A 20,938-nucleotide genomic window follows, 5' to 3' on the forward strand; every position below is an offset into this window, starting at 1 on the left:
TGCCTGCTTATTAGGGCTTTCACAACACACCCCAAGCGGCATTATTACAAAGTCAGCTTAATTGCCCCCAACAATCTGGGTCCTCATCTGAGTGCATATCCTTGGCAGAAAAACAGAAAGCACACAAAGCCCTCCAAGGGAAAAATTGAAAGTGACCTTTAGATTTTTTTCAGCTATTAAATTTTTCTTGTACTATTAGATTTTAAACTGAATTCATTTCATCTCATTTCTAGAATAAAACACTGAACCAAAAGGAAGATCTTGACAAAAGGTTGAAATCTGATTGCTCTTATTCATAAATTAGGCAATACTGTAAATCCATGTTGAAAATCAGATGTAATCCATTATGTGGAATAGTTCCAGCTTGTAGGGAGTGAAAATTCTTTTTTTCCTTCTTGCTTCTTTTCTTCTCTGTTCAGTTTCTACTTCTTCCATTGAGCTTTTGACCAAATCTAGAATATTATTTCCAAAGCGGACAAACATTTTTCCGTGATTCTTTGTACAACTGATGCACTTAAACTATCAAAGATAACCACTAAATTAGGGAGGCTCTCTTAAGCACAAGCCACATATTGCAGAAAATAATATCTCCTGTTAATTACTACAAGGTCAGAACTGCAGAATTTGTCACAAGGCCCAATTAGAGAAATTGAAATTTGAGGATAATTAGAACAGTATAGTTTTGCAAGCTGCAAAGCGGACATTTATTTCCAAAAAGAAGTCATTTACACAGCAGATAGCAATTTGGACATTTAAATCAATATGAAATAAATGGTAGATCAAATGTCCTACTTTAGCACAGAGTTGTTGTTCACAGCCAGTGAACCCAAATTCCTACATTGAGAAATGATGTCAATATTTGAATTGTTGATGGAATTTAGTTCTGGCTTTTTACATTCATTTGCATCTTCAAACAGCACAATTAATGGAACCGCTTGTTGAAGATATAAATTAGAAATCCCATGTAATAGATCCTAATAAAAACTTTACTACAGCGTTTCTCCAAAAGTAAGACCTACCTTGAAAATAAGCCCTAGCTTGGTTTTGGGGGGTGGGTGGGTGGGCCTAATATAAACCCTACCCCCAAAATAGTTTTGGGGGGAGGCGCATGCTTAAAAATCAAGCTGCGGTGGTGGTAGTGGTGGGGGAGCTGCCCCAGGCGCCCTGCACCTGCTTACCATTGCAGCCAGGCCTTTCTCGCCGGCCCATTACTTCTGCGGCACCCACCCAGAAGGGCTCTGCAGCCGAGAACTGAGCTATGGATCCAATCCACAGCTTGGTTCTCGGCTGCAGAGGCCTCTCCGGAAGGCCTCTGATGGCGAAATGCAGGCCCGAGCTCCATTCTCAGCTACAGAGGCATTTCCTTTGGCCGCAGAAGAAGTGGGCCAGCTGGGTGGAGCTGTCGGTGCCACTGCTGTGAGGCAAGACCATGGAAAAAAAATACCCTCCAAAAATAAGACCTGGTGCTTCTTTTGGAGGTAAAAAGAAAAAAGACCAGGTCTTATTTTCAGAGAAACATGGTACTGTATGTTTGCTTTTACTGTCTGAAGCTTTTTTCAAAAATTAGGCCCCAATTCTAATATAGCATTTAATTTCGGCATACTTTTCCCCCCTCCTATCTATTCTGATTATTCAGAGTAGTTTAATGCCAAGTTAAAAGGAAGCAATGTATATCTGAACGTTTATTTGGACAAATTAACAAAACCCCACATCTTCAAAGGGGGGGAAAAAAAGAACCGAACGGTTTCCTGCAGTTCCTCATCTTGTAAAATACGAGAGCGTTAGTACCTTTCCCAATATTCCTGGGCGGCAAGGGAGGGGCATTGGTAACAGGTGCTGCCGGCTGAAGGGGAGGTGGGCTGCTACTGAGGACGGCTCCGTAGGTCTCGTTTTGCAATAGGCTTGGCATAAAACCTCTCTGCTTGTCCTTGGCTACGTTGGCAGCATCTCTTGCCAGAGAGGCGACATTAGGCTGAAGCTGGCTTGATCCTAGCTGATAGAAACTTACGGGTCTGTCCTCTCTTCGACTGGGGCTGGCTTGCTGTAAAAAAGAAGAATCCAAAAGAGAGCCCTATTGTCAAATATTTGGACAGGAAGTATTGGAGATTTGGCATCCTTTCACAGTACGGTAACTAAGACGTTAGTTTTAAATACTAGTAGTCCCCAACTTACAACAGTTCGTTTAGTGACCGTTCAAAGTTACGACCGCAATGGGAAAAAAATGTGATTTATGACCGTTTTTCAAGTTACCACCTTTTCAGCATTCCCACGGTCATGTGACCAAAATTCAGCAGCTTGGTAACTGGTTCATATTTACGAGTGTTGCTGTGTCCCAAGGTCACGTGATCCCTTTTTGTGACCTTCTGACAAGCAAAGTCAATGGGCAAACCAAGTTTACTTAAGAACCGGGCTACTAACTTATGAGCTGCAGCGAATCACTTACCAACGGTGGCAAGAAAGGTCATAAAATGGGGCAATGTCTCACTTAACGACAGAAATGTTGGGTTCAATTGTGGTCTTAAGTTGAGGACTACCTGTACAGTTATCCAAGGATTATTTCAAGCTAGACCTGGGCATTTTATGGCCTTAAATCACATTCAGCCCTTGGGCTATCCCTGTCTCTTCTGCATGAGATCAGTCGGAAATTAGAAATCACGTGTAAATATGGGCATTAAGGTTTAATTTATTTTCAATTTCTGTATTTGTGCATTTTGATATTTATGTCACTGTTCACCGCCCTGAGTCCTTGGGGAGAAGGGCGGTATACAAATCAAATAAATAAATAAATGCAATGCAACTGCATTGCTTTTATTTTGAAGCTGACTGCTTTTTAAAATATTCACGTATGTGCACGTGTGTACACCTTCACAGCCAAATTGGTTCAGCCCTCCACCACAGTCCCAGTTTCTCATATGGTCCCTTGAGAAAACTGTCCACCCTCGTTCCAAGTGGATATAATTCAAAATATAATTCACCTCTCTTATTTTTTTCCCCAACTTATCCCAATTACAAATAAAGCAGAAACCTTTATAACGTGTGTGAGTGAAAGAAAACCAGTACACAAGGATGGAAAAAAGGAGCGCATGTCTAAGGCAGTGATGACAAACCTGCAGCCAAACAACTGGAGGGTGACAGGTGACTTATCTCTGCCTTGAAGACTATTGTTTGTTTGTTTTTTTGAATAGACATTTCAGGCAGGCATAGATTTAAATTGTGATAGTTTGAATTACGGTTGGAGTTGAACTGGGGAGTTTGAATGAAAAGGACCCACAATCAAGTCCTCTCTCAACAAGAAATTCATTGGGTGGTTTTAGGACAGTTGCTGTCTCGGCCCAACCTACAAAGGGAAATCTCTTTGCAAGTTATTTTTTTAGTTCAGAAGAATAAGTATGATACAAATGCAACAATAATACAAAGACTAAACAAAAGGTGATACATTTATTAATGTTAATAAATCGAACATCTTATATATTAGAGTAGCTAATTTCAATTTTGTGTCTATGCTATAAGTACAGAACTGTTGTGGCATAAGGCAAATGAAGCTGGTAACATTCAATCATGCATTCAAAGTTGTGTATTAACAGCCCTTAATGTGATAAATGGGAGCCTGGTGAATGATATACCAACCACAGCTGCAATTGGTGATTCTGTGACTGTATCATAATTTTGGACAGCGGCCACTCATGTGTAATGGACAGGAAAAATTGCTTGCGTCTTATTTATTCCTTTTTCGCCTGTCTCATTCATAATACAGGTAATCCTCAATTTACAGCCGTTAATTTAGTGACTGTTTGAAGTTACAACAGCACTAAAAAAAGTGATTTATGACTGTTTCTCACACTTACAACCATTACAGCATCCCCAGGGTTACATGATTAAAATTTAGATGCTTGGTGACTGGCATGTTTTCATCATGGTTGCAGTGTCCCAGGATTATGTGATCATCTTTTGCAACCTTCTGACAAGCAAAGTCCATGGGGAAGACAGATTCACTTAGTAACTGTGTTATTAACTTAACAACTGTAGTGATTCACTTAACAAGTGTGGCAAGAAAGGTCGTAAAATGGGGCAATGTCTCACTTAACAACTCTCTTGCTTAACAATGAATATGTAGGGCTCAATTGTGGCCATAAGTTGAGAACTACCTGTGGCCTATTACCTGGGAAATTAGAGGTATTTACGCATGCTTCAATCAAATCACACGGTATTCGAATGCATACCTGCAGTTTTTCATCCACGTCATCGTCACTTTCATCCAAGTCTTCATGAAGTAACCGCCATTCATATTCTACATGGACATGAGAATTAAGCCTTCCAGCCAGAGCCTGAGTAAGCTAAAGAACCAAAATCAGGATTTAGGCAACTTTCTATCCCTTTCTTTTTTTAAGTGGAAAATTATGTAGAAGATATTTGAAGAATTTTATAAAAGTTTTGAATGTGAAGTTTTATTTATAGAGCAAATAAAAAACATCCCATTGAGGGACCCACAATAATGTTATTTAAATACCATTATGTGACACTAATTACTGTATTGTAATTCAAATGCACTACCTTCAGATATGGTTGTGTATATAGGGAAGGTATTGTCCAAAGATATAATAGTTTACACATCATGTGCCACTTCAGCTAATGTAAGGAAGAACAGGCTATACATTATATATAAATCAAATTCTTACCAGCTCTTCACAGTGTGCATGCTTTAACCGTTTAGCAATATCAAGTGGTGTTTCTCCAGCTTCATTTGCTATAAATCAATGAAAGGAAAAGTTGGTTTATGCAACTTTATGTTACTAAAAATACAGTATAAGTAGCTTACAAAGTGAAAATATCATTAGGAACAATCCAGCCAAAGACAAACATATTAGTTGCTACATATTTTAACTTGCTTTCTTTAATATGGTGGCTCCATATATTTTGGGATGCCCCTCTTACAGTATATCAGAGGTCATATTGGATGAAGATTAAGGGAATCAAACTACAAGACATATGCTGGGACATTGGGGGGTGGGGAGTTAACTTACCCATGGGACTCATTCAGGTTTAGTACAGAGCATCCACATTACAAAATAAGATAGTGAATTGAACATTTTTCTCACTTTATAGTCATATATTGCCATCTGATTCCTGTGACATTGGGTATGAGGCCACGTAAAACCGTTATTTTTATAACCATTGACTTACGAGTTCAAATTTTCTATAAATTTAGAATATGGCTCAAAAATACATATTTATGTGTGTTCCTGTGTGTTTATGTGTGTATGATTTAGAGCAGGGCTTTTCAACCTTTTCACCCACTGTGCCACTTTTAGGATATGGCAGCATCCGAGTACCACCAGTCGCCTAGCTCCAGCCATCTCTCGCTTAGGCTTGTACGGTGCTGCTACCGGTTCAGCTCATTCCCCTCCCCCGCTACCACTTTTCTAGGATGGTCGTGTACCACCTGCCAGGTGCCAATGTACCACAGGCGGTACCTGTACCACTGGTTGAAAAGCCCTGATTTAGAGAATGTATTAGAAAGAGAACATAAACAGCAACAAATTTACCTCAGACCTTTATGTTCCTAACACCAAAGAGTACTCCTTTTTCTCTTTACCTATTTCAATTGAAGCCTTCCCTCTCAGAAGCAGTTTGAGGCACTCCACATTATCTGTTAAGCAGCAGTAATGCAGAGCTGTGCTGCCTTTACACGTCTGCTTGTCAAGATTGCCACTGCACAAGAGAAGAAAGAACAAACTTATTTGGCACAAATAGTATAGAAGGTTCTCCAAAGCTTGCTTGGTTTGAGTTATTTAGACAGTTGTTTCCATCAAACTTAACAACAGTGTTTACTGAAAGGGTCCTTTCTTCATTTTTGAGTAATGAAACCGATATGCAAACAAGTGTTTAGTCATGAATGGCCCACCTGTTCTGTACCAAGAAGTCAACTATGTGAAGTGAAGTCCGATCTACCGATCGCACTGCAAGATGAAGGGCAGTTTCATCTTGTTCCTGAAATAAATAAATAAATAAGTCTTCTAACCAATACCAAGCAAAACATTTTTAAAAATAAGTTTTGAGTCTATGGTTTATTGTTGAACCATACAGTTTTGGCCACTGTACTCAAATTTAGCTTTCAGAATTATTTGAAAGCCAGATTTGAGTACAGGGGCCAAAATCAAGGAGATAATGCAAAATTAGGAGGCATCCTCTACTTAGTTTCCTTTGTGTTACCCTGGGTCTATTTTAGAGGATAAGCCGCTTGATCTCAGGAATTCTTATTTTGCTCTAAAGCAGGGCTGTCAAACTGCCGGCCTGCGGGCCAGATGCATTATACCGAAACCACACCCACCCCATTGCCGGCAATGGAGAAAAAGTCGCGATATGTCATGTGATGTTGCGAGTTTGACACCCCTGCTCTAAAGGATTTTATTAACAGAAGTTGACGGTCAGGTTTTCCACAATCACATTTTTTAAAAATGCCATCTCTGCTACCTAAATGTGATCTAGGCCGAGAACTAGCAAGGCTCAATTTATAAATTAAATGGTGGTGCTAGAAAGTAGTGTTTGATTTGTAAGCTAAACAAAAAAGAGATTTCACCCAATTATCACAACAGTGTATATGAGAACCAGTTTGGTATAGTGGTGACAGTGTCTACCTAGAAACCAGGAGATGGTGAGTTCTAGTCCTCCTTTAGACATGGAAGCCAGCTGCGGGACTTTGGACCAGTTACTCTCTCTCAGCCCCACCCACCTCATAGGGATAAAAATATAATAAGTGGACATAAGTTAACTGGATAGTTTGGATTGAAAAACAAGAAAACTGATTAATCACTATGCATGACATAGTGATATGCAAGATAGTATGCAAGATGCAAGGAAGGACCTTTAAACTGACTGAAAAGGATAGTGGTGCTAGGAAGAGTTGGGATCCTCTGGTTGAGGATAATTAATTAACAAATTTAATGAATCATAATCCTATACTATTAATATTCCAGATCATCTCAACATTTCAAGATCAGGGCAAACATTAGGGTGGCCAAGATTAGTCATGTTCCATCTAGAATACATTCTGCCCTTCAACATCAACTTCCCTCCGCCCTGTGCGCTCCCACAGAGAGGGCCTCCTCAGGGTGCCACCGATCAGAAAATGTCGATTGGTGGCCCCCAGGGGGAGGTCCTTCTCTGTGGGCGCCCCGGAGCTATGGAATCGGTTGCCGGTTGAGCTCCGGATGGCGTCCGACCTTCGCTCCTTCCGTCGCGATCTGAAGACATTCTTATTCGAACAAGCCGGCCTGGCCTGATGGGGGATAGGTTGGGTTTTTATTGTCATTTTTAATATATGTATTTACTGTTTTTAGTTGGGCATATGTTTAATTTTCTTTTAACTTTTGTATTTTTGTATTTTTTATATATCTGCCCTGTTCACCGCCCTGAGTCCTTCGGGAGAAGGGCAGTATATAAATAAAGTTGTTGTTGTTGTTGTTGTTGTTGTTGTTGTTGTTGTTGTTGTTGTTATTATTATTATTATTATTATTATTATTATTATTATTATTATTATTATTATTATTTCTATCCCATTCTATAAACGGTCAGAATATTACTTCAAAGCCCAGGCAAAAATTAGTATGCACTTTCATTCTCATTTCTCCCAAGACAGGATATACACATTTGTGTATTCATTTTTCCTGATATATAAAACAATGTTTGGAAATGTTTTCTATACAGGCTTGTTCACAAAATTGCACTAATGGTTCTTAAAACTTTGGATTAGCTGAAGTTTAAATTCAAATAACAAAATTCATGCCTAACCCAATGGAGTGTACACGATAATTACCCACGTGGAGAAGGATATAATATAATCTGTAACATTATTTACACTGTTTTATATTGTAATATTAAAAGCTGCCCAATTAATTTAGATGAGCTGAATTGTTTAAACTAAAGCATGGGTATAATGGACACATAAGAATAGTGAGGGTTAGTTGGATATTACCATCTGAATAACTTATCTTTATAGGAAAGGACAAAGAAGGTTTTGTGATGGTGTTGCTCAGCTGTAGCCACAGAAAACACAGAATCCAGAATATTATTTAGCCAATTAATCTTCTTTCAGTGCAAGAATAAACAAACAGAAATAAGTATCACTGTGCTATTATTCTCCTATATTAATCTGAGACTTGGTGTAGGGTTAATGGTATTCTTTCACATATATTCAATCAACACAATATACATTTTACACACACACACACCCAAACTGAGTTCCTTAACTGCTTAGCAGTATCTACAGTTTTCCTGTAGGCAGCATTGTATGAGGAATCCCTATCTTTACTTATCAGAGACACGGTTACTGCAGATGGGAAGGGAAGGGAAGCTCAAAACAGTAACTCGGGAAGGTGTCAACGTTGAGAAGGTGCCATAGAATCTACATCCATTCCATAAAGTCGGATCTTAAAAGTTATACTTGTCATGCTCTTGGGGAGGGGGGAGGAATATTTATGATTAGGTTTCAGTATGTGTTCAGTCCTCTCCTAGAGAAAATATTTCTATTATGAGGATCCAAATTGTTGGGGGCAATATGCTGACTTTGTAAACTGGTTAGAGAGGGCTGTAAAGCACTGTGAAGTGGTATGTAAGGCAATGTGCTAATGTTAGTGCTAATTTTCATATTTCTGTTTAAAATCCTTAGTAACAAATGGAAGGACTGTTCTTTTATTCTTTTAAAAATTACCATATAAAGAGTGATAGTGAGTGAAATATATTTGCAAAATTAGAAACCTAACAGAATAAGAGTTGGAAGGGACCTTGGAGGTCATCTAGTCCAACCCCTCACTCAAGCAGGAAACCCTATATCATTTCAGACAAATGGCTGTCCAGTCTCTTCTTAAAACTGTTGGAGCACCCACAACCTCTGGAGGCAAGTCATTCCACTGATTAATTGTTCTAATTGTCAGAATTCTCCTTACTTCTAGGTTGGTCTTCTCCTTGATTAGTTTCCATCCATTATTTCTTTGCTTCTTCTGATCTAATTTCTACAAATAGAGCATTGGTGTTCAAAATGTGTTTAACAAAAGGTTTCTTTACATACATGACCATTTGCTAATGGAATTTTCTCGGTGAGGTCCACCCCGTCAGCATACACTTGAACGAGTCCAAAAATATCTCTTGCTCTGACGGCTTCACAAAGGTTTTGTAGCTTAGTCACATTGTCAGTGTATTTTTTCCTTGCATATTTTCTTTCAATATATTTGGCGTTAATATAATCTTTTCTAGCATTCCTGAAATGAGATATGGCACACACTGTAAAATGGTGCACAATGAACAGCTGAAATACTGGTTCTGCAAAATATATAATGATATTCATAACTCTAATAAAAAATGGCTCATGTAAACATCACTGATTTTATTTGCAGCATTGTAATGACTTTTCCTCCTCTGACACATCTGTGAATGTGTTGTAGTTGTGAGCATTGATTTATCTGCTGTAAAACAATGATACAAATATGTGGCTAAAAATGCCCACAAATGATTTTCATTTCCCCAGCTATTTAAAACAACTGATAATCAATTCAACAGAAATATTCCCTAATTATTCAAGGGAGATTTCTAGACTGAATTTAGAAAAAAAAAACAAACATTGCTCCAATGCTCTTTTTTAGTTGAAGTCTGTTAAGTCTTGAAAGTTTAACAATTTACTGTTAACATGGGATTAACTGAAAATCTGCTACAAATCCAGAATCCCCATGGTTGCACGCTAGCAAGGGAATTCTGGGAGTTGAAATCCACACATCTTGAAACTGCAAAGTTCGAACAACACTGCCCTAAAGCTTCCCATGTGTCCTAAATCTGCTATAGAAAGCTCCTTAACTCTCCTGAACTGATTTTGAATGTGGAAGGGATGCTGAAGTCACTACAAGAATAAGGGAAATTCTCTCAGCATATCATCCAATCCCAGTTGGCATGGGCAAAATCCAAGAAAATTCTGCTTCTAAAATAGACTTTCTGTTCCCCACCTACACATGCAATCTCCTGTGCATGCTCAGACTTTGAAGACACTATACCTGCAAAGTGGAAAAGAAAATTCTGTCGGGGAAAAAATGGACCAAAGTGATTTTAAGATTGCCAGGTGACCATTTATAGATTCCTAGGGGGGGGAATCCCCCTCTCCTTGACACATCAGAATTTTTCAACAATTAACAGAATCTTATTACCAAATTAGTTTTCATAGTAGAGCTTAATTGCTATTTTAATATCTTACATACTGCCTTGGGGAAGAGGTTATTATTGGCTTTGGTTTATACCATTAACCAATAGTTATTACTAGCTGTGACAAGTATCATGTGACAATTAGTAGTAAATAATTATAGAAATTGCACAGGAACTTCACATTTCTTTTAAAAATAGTTTTTTGTGTTCAGACTGCAAATGGGGTTAGGCTTGAAGGCAGCTGGAGTAAGATCAGATGGTCCAATTCTTGGTTCATCTCTGCATGACTTAAAGACATTAACACAACCTCTTAAATCTCTGAAAATGACCAATTTTCTCTTTTGGCTTTTCAGATCCAGAAGAGCCAAAAGAAACATTACTTTTAAGAGATTGCCCTTGAATCACTAAGTCAGAATTCATATTAACTTTCATTCACCCATTAAGCCACAACCAACACATGTATCACTCTGAACTTTCCATCTTTCATACTTACATATCGCTGCTTGGATTGGGTTTGACTAGTTCATCTGCTGGCAGACAAAATTCCATAATCTCATTAAATCCTGCATTCCCGATATTCTTAGCAAGCTATTAAGATAAATGTCAACAAATTGTGTGAATGAACCCAGTGGCTACTTAAACCCAATACCTTCAATTTGAGGCATCAAAAAACCTCAACATTTAAATTCTGCAGCTATAAATTTTACTTTACAAGCAGTATTTTTTTAACATTTCAATCAAACAAGCTAGATTAAACAAAAGCCCAATATTACTTCTCCAAGTTTATTTGAAAATAGCACTGCTATACAGTGGAATTTCAGTTTTCTAAATCTCAATAAAATGACCTTTATACACAAGGGACCAAGTTCATTTGCAATTTACATCATTTGCGTAATAATATCATTACAAAACTGAGTGATATCCACAGATATAACCTGTATTACTGCAAAGAGGGAAGTCGACTTTCCTGCACTATAGACATTCTCTTTCTCCAATTATCTGTTAAAATGACATTTTATGAAAATATGTTTATTTTAATGTAATGCAGATGTTTTAAGGTGACATTTAATTATATGGATTAAATCCAAAAGCTGAGGGGGTTTGCAACATATGCGTAAATAGATTTTCTCTTCTTCCCAGTTCTTCTAGCCTTCTGTAGCTATATAGTAGAAATTCAGTGGATTTATAGTAGGGAAAACCACTTTATTATGTTTTCCTCTCTGATAGAAGGTTGCTATGGGATGAAGCCTACAAAAATAGAAGACACTTATGCTGACCTTCACAGAGGGTTTTTTTAATAGAAATATTTTTAATTTACCAGCAATTCAGATGTACCCAGCACATCTAATGTAAGTGACTGCATTCTGGAATAGTGAACACCAAGTTCTCGGTGTATTCCTGAACATTCAATGCAAGTCAAAATGCCCAAATTTGTTGAGAGCCATGTTGGATCTAGAAGAGAAAAAGGTATTAACAGCAATCACTCCACCGTCGGACTGGGTACTAAAACCATCTGTTCAAGAGACTTCTAACTCAGTTCTCCTGACAGCAATTAGACTGTTTTATTCATTGAAATGAAAATTCTGTAAGGGCTATTTCATCATGAAGTACTTGAATTTATATATACCAACAAAGGGCCTACTTGTAATTAGTTTTCCTGGGTGATGCTACTTTTTTTGACAATATTATAATTAATAAGGTAAAGGTAAAGGTTCCCCCGCACATGCGTGCTAGTCGTTTCCAACTCTAGGGGCCGGTGCTCATCTCCGTTTCAAAGCCGAAGAGCCAGCGCTTGTCCGAGGACGTCTCCGTGGTCATGTGGCCGGCATGACTAGACGCCAAAGGCGCACGGAACGCTGTTACCTTTCCACCGTAGTGGTCCCTATCTTTCTACTTGCATTTTTACGTGCTTTCGAACTGCTAGGTTGGCAGAAGCTGGGACGAGTAACAGGCGCTCACTCTGTTATGCGGCACTTGGGATTCGACCCGCCAAACTGTCGACCATCTGATCGACAAGCTCAGCATCCTAACCCACTGAGCCACCGCGTCCCTTTATAACAGGGATTATCAAACCTGTTCCCCCCACTGCCTGATTCTTAAACTTAATATTAATTAAACTGCCCCAAAGATTATATAGTTTTTCCTAAGTATCCCGTTTCCCTAAAATACCCTTGTTTGCCCTTGTCTCGTGAGTTCTCAGAAAACTATTTCATCCTACAGTATTTGTTTGTTTACTAAGTCCTTGAGCTGCATGCTGGGGATTCAGGCATTGTTTTCACCACTGTTTCCTGCTTAGACAGAAGAAGGGAAAAGACAGTAATTTTATGAGATTTTAAAGTCACCTTGTGCTCCACAGTCACAACACATGTCATTTCCAGGCATTCTCTGCACATCAGATATTATTTCTTTTGTCAGTTCTTGGACAATGTTGTTTTCTCCTGTGTTATCATCACCTTTGAAGGCATTATTTAAAGCTTCTTCTTTACTATTCTGCAGTACAGATATCCAACTTGAAAAATAAAAACATATATTATGGTGTGAAATGGAACTGACAGTTTGCTACTATCCTCACAGAATGAAATTTAAATAAATACAGAAGTTTTCAAAGGTTGAGGGTAGGCTACCAATAAAATAACAGAATAGATAAATTGCTTTCAAGTCACTTTTGTAGGGACGGATTAGAAATCACATAAAAAGAAACTGAGAAATAGGAAATATGTTATAAAACCTGGAAATATCTCTGAAATGAGATCATAAGCACAGTTGCAGTTTCAGTTAGTGACAGCTTCATTTAATGAATGAGATACAGGTCACAAAATGAGGACTATCTATAATATTAATGCAACTTACATTTGACAGTCCTGTTCATCCTCTCCTTGGAAATGATAGGTTCTGTCATCTATAAAACAATAAAATTTATCATTGTTCTATGTATTTATTTTTACAAATAAATATGTATGTTATTTATTCAAATTACATATTTTAATGAACACTTAATCGACCCATTTATTAAAAACTGATCTCATAATTGGTATTTAAATCACTACCCTGTATGTTAAACAGGATTAAAATTAATCAGAACCTTCAAGTATAGGATTAAGCAATCTGGAGGCAATTTGTTCTGCTACCATTTCATATATAAGAGCAAGTATTTTTTCTTTTTAATCTTGCTCAGTCAGCATTAGCTAGAATAAACACAGATTAGTACACATTTTACAAGTCATTCTCAATAACATGTTGATTATTTTTCCATCCTGTTTCCCATATATCTGGAACAGGAGTATTTTGGGTCCAAGAAGAAGCACTCCCATAATATAGGCAATCCTCGACTTACAACAGTTCAAAGTTACAACCACACTGAAAAAGGCGACTTATGACCATTTTTCAGTTTTGCAGCATCCCCATGATCATGTGATCGAAATTCAGATGCTTGGGAACTGGTTCATACTTATGACCATTGCAGTGTCCCAGGGTCACCAGATCCCCTTTTGCGACTTTCTGACAAGCAAAGTCAATGGGGAAGCCAGAATCACTTAACAACCGGGATACTAACTTATAAATTACAGTGATCCACTTAACAACTGTGGCAAAAAGGTCATAAAATGGGGCAGAACTCACTTAACAAATGTCTCACTTAACAACAGAAATCTTGGCCTCAATTGTGGTCATAAGTCGAGGACTAGTTGTAGTTATTTGCAATAACTGTCTTGCCAGGCATTACTGTGGTTTTCTTAACTAAGTGGATATTTGTTTAAATCAGATATACTGTCCTTTCTTTTCATAAAAGTTCCTTCTAACTCACTTAAAACATTTTTTAAAATCCATTTTTACTATCAAGCTTGACTGCCAGTGGATGGTAGTCCCCAGTCTTGCAACTAAAGTAATACCAAACATCCAGCAAACTAAACATCCCATTCCTCTTCAGAAATTCCAACATATGAATTTCTCAGTTCCATATCAAGCATCTGGGTTAAATAAGTGGAGAACACAATAAAAACAACATTGTTTGCAGGATCCAGGGCTTTTTTCGTTATAGAACGCCCAGAACGGAGTTCCAGCACCTTTTTTGGATGGAACCTTGTAGGGTAGGCAAGGTGGGTTGTATGACATGTGTGAGTTCCGGCACTTTTTTTTTTAACAAAAAAAGCACTGGCAGTATCTATCCTCCACTCAAACATCTATCATATGGATAATCCAAAAGGAAACTGCATCTTTTAATCCCTTATTTTTTAAATAAACAATGCAAAGGGGGGGGGGGCGGAAACATACTACTACTACTCCTATTTTCCCCCCAACACATCAGTCACTCAGCTGGCTTTCATGCCTAAGGTAGGATTAGAACTCCTGGCTTCTAGCTTGGTGCCTTAACCACTTAGACCAAGCTGGCTCTCCTAGGCCCCGAAAGAGGATCCTCAAGAAGCTGCCATTGGACCCAATGATCTTGGACAATTTTTGTCTAATCTCCAACCTTCCCATTTTAAGAAGGTTGTTGAGAAAGTGGTTGGGCTTTAGCAAAAGAGGATCCTGGGTGAATAATAATGTCCTACAGTAAGGCTAGAATGTAGATAAGGTGTCTGTCTTTGCGCTCCTTGATTTCCACTTATTATGGTACCAGCTTTGATACTTGGGAGAAAGGAGACATTGTGCTGCAGCGGTCCTCTTTTCTTTGTGACTGATTTCAGTCAATGCTATCAGAGGGGGAGAGAGAGCGAGTCCATGGACTCTCAACATGCAGGATGCTACAAGGTTTTATATTCTCACCCCTTTTGCTCAACACCTCCATGCAACTTCTGAATGAGGTCAGTATGCTGATGATATGCTAATTCCACAGTAGATATAAAAAAAATCTACCTGCCCCTGTTAAAATGCCAGGTTTCTGAGATGCCAAAAAAAATAAATCAGACCAAGCTAAATCCCTTCAGGATTTTTTTTCCACCTTTAGTATAACGTATAAGGTGTACAATTCAATTGAAAAACAAACTGAAATATTTTAGGGAGCAATCGTACATCTTAGACCCACCTAATGCTGTCAAGGTTCTGTGCCAGGAGCTGGAAACTCGATCTGGCTGGGGAAGAAGTGACGCCAGCTCAACCCTACAAAGACTGAGTGGCTGTGGATATTTGACTGCATTGGGCCTAGGGATCTTCTACCTTTGGAACTTGGATGGGGTCACTCTTCCCAATTTGAGACTGGTGTGCACAATGAGGGTAGTGTTGCAGAGTGCATTATAGGAATCTGTGAGATGACTAAGGCATGAATGATGAGAAGACCTTGTGGTCCAGGAAGGGAAATACAGTAGATGCACCTCTGCTTGAAGAGCAGGTGGTAGCTGTGGGCAAAAGGGACTTTGCAGAGGTGCATCTACTGTATTTCCTTTCCTGGACCAGGAGGTCCTCCCATCATTCATGCCTTAAGTCATCTCACAAACAGATTCCTATAATGCACTCTGCTCTTGATAACCACTTGGTAGGGATGAAAAAAAGATTTCTTGCAAAAGCAAAATAAGGTGACTGAACACCAAGGGAGTTTCGCAAGCACTAAATAACAGAAAGATAAGCTCATATAAATCTTCCATCCATCCCCACCCCGAAAAAAGCAAGTGATAGGAGAAGAAGGGATATCAGCAAGTAACAAAGGACCAGAATGTTTGCAGCCAGTGAGGGAAATTTCAGGAATCAACAGAAATAGGTTGGGATGGAAGGGAACAAGGAATAAGATAAATATTTTAGCTCATTGAGGAAACAAAGGGGTAAATTGATACAGGTAGTCAATGACTTATAACCAGTTGCTGGTTATAACTAGTTGCTGGTTAAAAGTACTTATTGAAGTTCTGACATTGCATTTTGGGTGCTTGACAACTGGTCCACATTTACGGTCATTTGCAGTGCCCCATGGTCATGTGACTGTGATTTTCAGGGGTTTTCTGGTAAAAAATGCACAGAGCGAACAATGGGTTCAATTAACAACTGCGGCATTCCTCAACAATCCCATGAAAAAGGTTGAAAAATCAGATCCAGTAATATGGTGAATCATTTTACGACCATCACAATTTACAACTGTAATTGCCAGGCTCAATTACCATCATAACTCGAGGACTACCTTTATTTTATTTTTATTTTTAAAAAAATAAGTTTCAGAACATGTAATGGTAAGTACATAGTACTATAGTGGGCCTTATTTCATGATGACGATGTGGAAGTTTATCGCAAGGAGGTTGAGGGGTTGGTGAACTGGTGTAAAGAAAACAGCCTAGTTTTAAATACCGGTAAAAACAAAGAAATCATTATCGATTTCAGAAAAGGCAGGCACAGCTACACTTTTCTGTGCATCACCTGTGGAGATGGTTACCAGCATCAAATTCCTGGGTGTGCAGCTAACGAGTAGGCTGGCTTGGTCGCTCAACAGTGAGAAACTGGTAAAGCGGGTACAGCAGCGCCTGCATTTTCTGCATTGCATGAGAAAAGCACATCTTCCTTCCCCTGCCCTGACCACTTTCTACAGGGGGATGATTGAGAGCATCCTGTCATACAGCATCACAGTCTGGTTTGGAAGCATCACTGCTTCAGACAGGAAGGCGGTGCAGAGAGTGGTGAGAATGGCCAAAAGGATCACTGGCAGTTCCCTCCCTCCCATCCAGGACATAGCACAGAAGCGTTGTTTGAACAGGGTCCGTAAGATTATCTGGGACACTACACATCGTCTTCACGACCTTGTTACCTTGTTACCTTCTGGGAGGAGGCTTCGTGGTATCCGTAGCAGAACATCCAGATTCAACCATATTTTCATTCCATACAGCATTAACCTTGTGAACTTTCAGGCTTCCATTATATATTCAAGTTGGACAGTATTTAATATTTTATTGTCATGTATATGTAGGGGTGTGGGTCTATACATATGTTATATGCAGTATGTTTTGGGGGGGTGTCATGTATGTGTCTCACTTTGAGAGCAGGCAACTAAATTTCATTTTTGATGTGCGCCATTGTGCCCACAGTAAAAAGTGACAATAAAGATTATGTTATTTATCTTAGCACTCCTAAACAAATTATGTCTTTTTTGAGGAGCGGGCAGTTTCTGGGGAAAAATACAGTTCCTTTGGCTTCCAGATAGGTGCTAGGTTTATACCCCCACATGCCCAGAAGCACTGTATAACTCTCATAATGAACATCTGTAATGAAGTTATAATGAATTTGGAAAAAGATGTTAGGCATAATCAAATAAGGGGGAGGGACATAGTTCCAATTCCAAGAGTAAACTCTTGATTTTCAGTTAATAAGATTCAGATGGGTAAGAAAATAAATTATGGCTAAATCCTTTTTTATGCACATTTATTGGAAGCAGACAGACTGCAAGGACTTTATGTTTAATAATGCAATAAACAAGAACACCCAAGCAATAATCCTAAACAGTTGTAGGACCCACCCTGTTGACTAAATATTTCAGTCCAGAAAAACAATATTAAAGAAAAGACAGTTACAGTCATTCTCTTTACATATCATGAAGCAGAATATAGCGAAAGAATAAAGCAATATATGAAGATCATAGGATTGGAAGGATTATAGTAGTTATCTAATCCAACTCCCAGCAATGCAAAATTCACTATACAATTTTCAGTGGCCATCTACCCTTTTTCTGAAGACCTTTAGCAAAGGCAAAACCATCACATCATGTGGCAACATATTCTACTGGATAACAGATCAAACAATTGGGATGTTACTTCGGATGTCTAACCTGGAACTGCTTCCTTGGAGCTTTAGCCTATTGATTACATCCAATTCTGGACACCAACGTCCTACCGCTAACCAACTAGACATGGATAAATAATGTCAAATCTGGCTTCATCTGGGGAGCAACAGCAACCAGAGTAAAAACATAAAAATACAGAAGCTGATGGAGCTGGTAGAGATGGCTAAATTAACCGTTTTGATTAAAGAAACGAACATAAATACTTTTGTTTCTATATGGAGACCGCTTCTGGATTTTGTGCTTGAGGTGGAAAAAAAAATGAAACTTTGATTTTGGGTTGTACTGATTAGATTGATTTGTTGTTATAGAAATGGCCAGTTCATACTATTATGGAAAAGTAAAAAGTTACAGGATCTATCCTTTTTGTACGGGGGGTCTGGATGTCAACGCTGCAAACATTGGACGTTTTTGCCTTGACAAGATAAGAGGCAGCCTTTCCCTTTAAACTGTTTTGCTTTTGAAAAATGAAGCTGGGGGGTGGAGGCAGGAGAATGCTACCCCGGTTGTTTTTTTTAATAAGATAAGGAATGGCACAAAAAAAGGAAGAGAAGCTTTGCATGTTAAAACTAATTGGAGAATGTGATTTATGACGTTAAATTAAGGGAGGGAATTGTGTTTGATACGATGTGTTCAGGGGAGGAGAATTCAGATTTTGGCATCCTTCCATGAGTGCCGATGCTTCGTTCCTGTTATTATAGACTTTTTAGAATAAACAATGTGGGAATGTTCTTTGAACTGTCTCATTAGTTGGAACCATGACATCAGGTTCGATGTTAATGCTTCATTCTACTGCAATAGAGGAAGGCGAAGTCAATGCCTTTTCTTTTCTTTTTCCCTTATCGCCCTCACTTTTCTTTCCCTTTTTCCTCCCCACTGTGTCCTACTATTTGCTTTTGTATTTTTATATTTTATTCTATAATCTAATAAAATGTACAAACAGCAGACTAAAAACATAAAAAGAAACTAAGGCAAAACCTTTTGTTAAACTTGGCTGTTCTTGTTCTTTTTATTGGGGAGCTATGGAACATTTAAACAGCAGTTATAAAAAAAGAATCTAGAGATAAAGAAAATCAATTCTAACTCATTGAAAGAATCTATATCATAGTTTAAGTAGACAAAAATATGTTCTTCAAAAATGAATAAAATAGGTCTTTCTCAACTATACGTAAACAGATGATTCCATAATGTTTCTGATGTCCAAATTATATCCACAGACTATTTACTGAATACCCACTTTGAGTGACCAAATAACTCTTTCTTTTCTGACAAAAAAATATACAATCTAAAAGCACAGCATCAGCAGAGATAAAGCAGCACTAAATCAATCAAAATACAGATGAAAACTACAAATAAGCACTGTTATGGATACGTGCCAGGATTTCATTGCCCATTTTTCTGTCTCCCTGTTCATCTCTCACAAGCAAATTTTATCTTTTCCTCCAAAGAAAATGTCAATAATAATTTAATTTCATATCTCAGTGTATCCTGGTAACAACCATTGTTTCCAAACTTATAATGGGGTCTTGAATTGGTCTTAGATTTGAACTATCCTTAATTATGGCTGTATTATATTGAGACCATTCCAATTATGAATAAGCAAATAGTGAAGCAAAGATTCATGCACATAAAAGGAGGAATGAAAGGAAATAATTGGCAAATCTGTAACATGTATTCAGTCTTTAAAGTAATCTACATAGGTTCATGAACAAACCAACATCAAACAAAGTATTCAGTAATTCAGAATTTCTTATAAGGGTTTTTAAAGTGTGCAGTCATTATTTTCATTTTTTTTTGAAAAATTTATTTATTTATTTTATTTAATTTAATTTGTATACCGCCCTTCTCCCGAAGGACTCAGGGCAGTGAACAGGGCAAATAAATACTAAAATACAAAAATGTATTTTACATTATTTTACATTTCAATAACTAATAAAATTTTAACCGAAAAAAGCGTGTGGTCTATCAAGCAGCTTTAGAATATAATGAAGGTGATACCTAAAAAGTTTCAACAGAACCAAAAATTCATTAATGCTAACCCCAAACCGTATTTTAATTCTAAAAAACCGAGGATTGTTATAAATACAATTGTGTGTGTGTGTGTGTGTGAATGTATATAGACAAAAAAATGCTGTTTAAATGTCATTAAGTTATAGCAGCTTATTACCACAAATCAGTAAAATCCAATGAACCATCAAAAAGATACCCTGTATGATCTCATCTCATTAATACCTTGCATAATGCATAACAGAGTGTTTGGGATACTGTTATTGTAATATGTGGAACTATACAGTTACTAATAAAATATATTGGCTATTTACTGTGAAATTCAAAATAGACTCTCTTCTTCTTATGACTTCTTACTTTTGACCACATTTTGTCTCTATATTTCTGTGGTTTGCCCGTTTTGGGTCCCTGCTGCTGCTCTTTGCTGCTAGGTAAAACATCTCCTTAAGCTGTAGTGACCTTTCCATTTCCTTTACAAAAATTGCACAGCACGGACAGATTAGTCTTCTTCCACAGTAACCATGCTTACAACTGTTTTGTGATAAACAAGTGGCAAGAAAATAGGCCGCTGCTGATGAGGGCAAATGTTTACCCTCTGAAATCTGTTAATATGCTCTGTCATTTCCTGGTACAAAAGGAGAAATCCTATTCTCCAGGAAAAACTACCATGGCAGTTATATATAATTTTATCATTTGCCTTTCAAATGTTAAAAAACTGCATTATACTGCATGATGATTGAGATTTAATTCTGTAGCAACATCAGGAAAGCACAGTTGAAACCAATTTGAAAAAAAGGGTTAAAGCTGCATCTCACAGTTAGGGTAGCAATGGTAACAGATAAAAGCAACAGACAGCTTCATTGACACACGTATACAATTATGTATGAAAAGACAAATGTTTATACACAGCAAGCTGCAGGAAATATGTTCTAACTATATTTGTACCGAACATCGGAATCTCCCATTAATTCCTTTTCTGAGACAATTATGGAAGTAGAACTAACT

The 20,938-nt window shown here is 37.9% G+C and overlaps 1 protein-coding gene across 3 annotated transcripts in view; it reads right to left on the bottom strand.

Annotated features, from left to right (window-relative positions):
- Positions 1-20,938, bottom strand: part of ASAP2 (ArfGAP with SH3 domain, ankyrin repeat and PH domain 2) — a 93,715-nt gene that overhangs the window by 10,731 nt on the left and 62,046 nt on the right. For all 3 annotated transcript variants that reach the window (XM_081329640.1, XM_081329638.1, XM_081329639.1), the window contains exons 13-22: positions 13,033-13,081; positions 12,525-12,691; positions 11,501-11,634; positions 10,676-10,770; positions 9,065-9,254; positions 5,903-5,988; positions 5,594-5,709; positions 4,677-4,744; positions 4,221-4,334; positions 1,789-2,041 (exon numbers count right to left, since the gene is read on the bottom strand). In XM_081329640.1, the coding sequence (XP_081185766.1) occupies positions 1,789-2,041; positions 4,221-4,334; positions 4,677-4,744; positions 5,594-5,709; positions 5,903-5,988; positions 9,065-9,254; positions 10,676-10,770; positions 11,501-11,634; positions 12,525-12,691; positions 13,033-13,081 (1,272 nt within the window). The remainder of the gene's footprint in view (positions 1-1,788; positions 2,042-4,220; positions 4,335-4,676; positions 4,745-5,593; positions 5,710-5,902; positions 5,989-9,064; positions 9,255-10,675; positions 10,771-11,500; positions 11,635-12,524; positions 12,692-13,032; positions 13,082-20,938) is intronic.

The sequence above is a fragment of the Vipera berus genome (assembly GCF_964194415.1).
Source record: "Vipera berus genome assembly, chromosome: 1".
Classification (NCBI taxonomy): Eukaryota; Metazoa; Chordata; class Lepidosauria; order Squamata; family Viperidae; genus Vipera; species Vipera berus.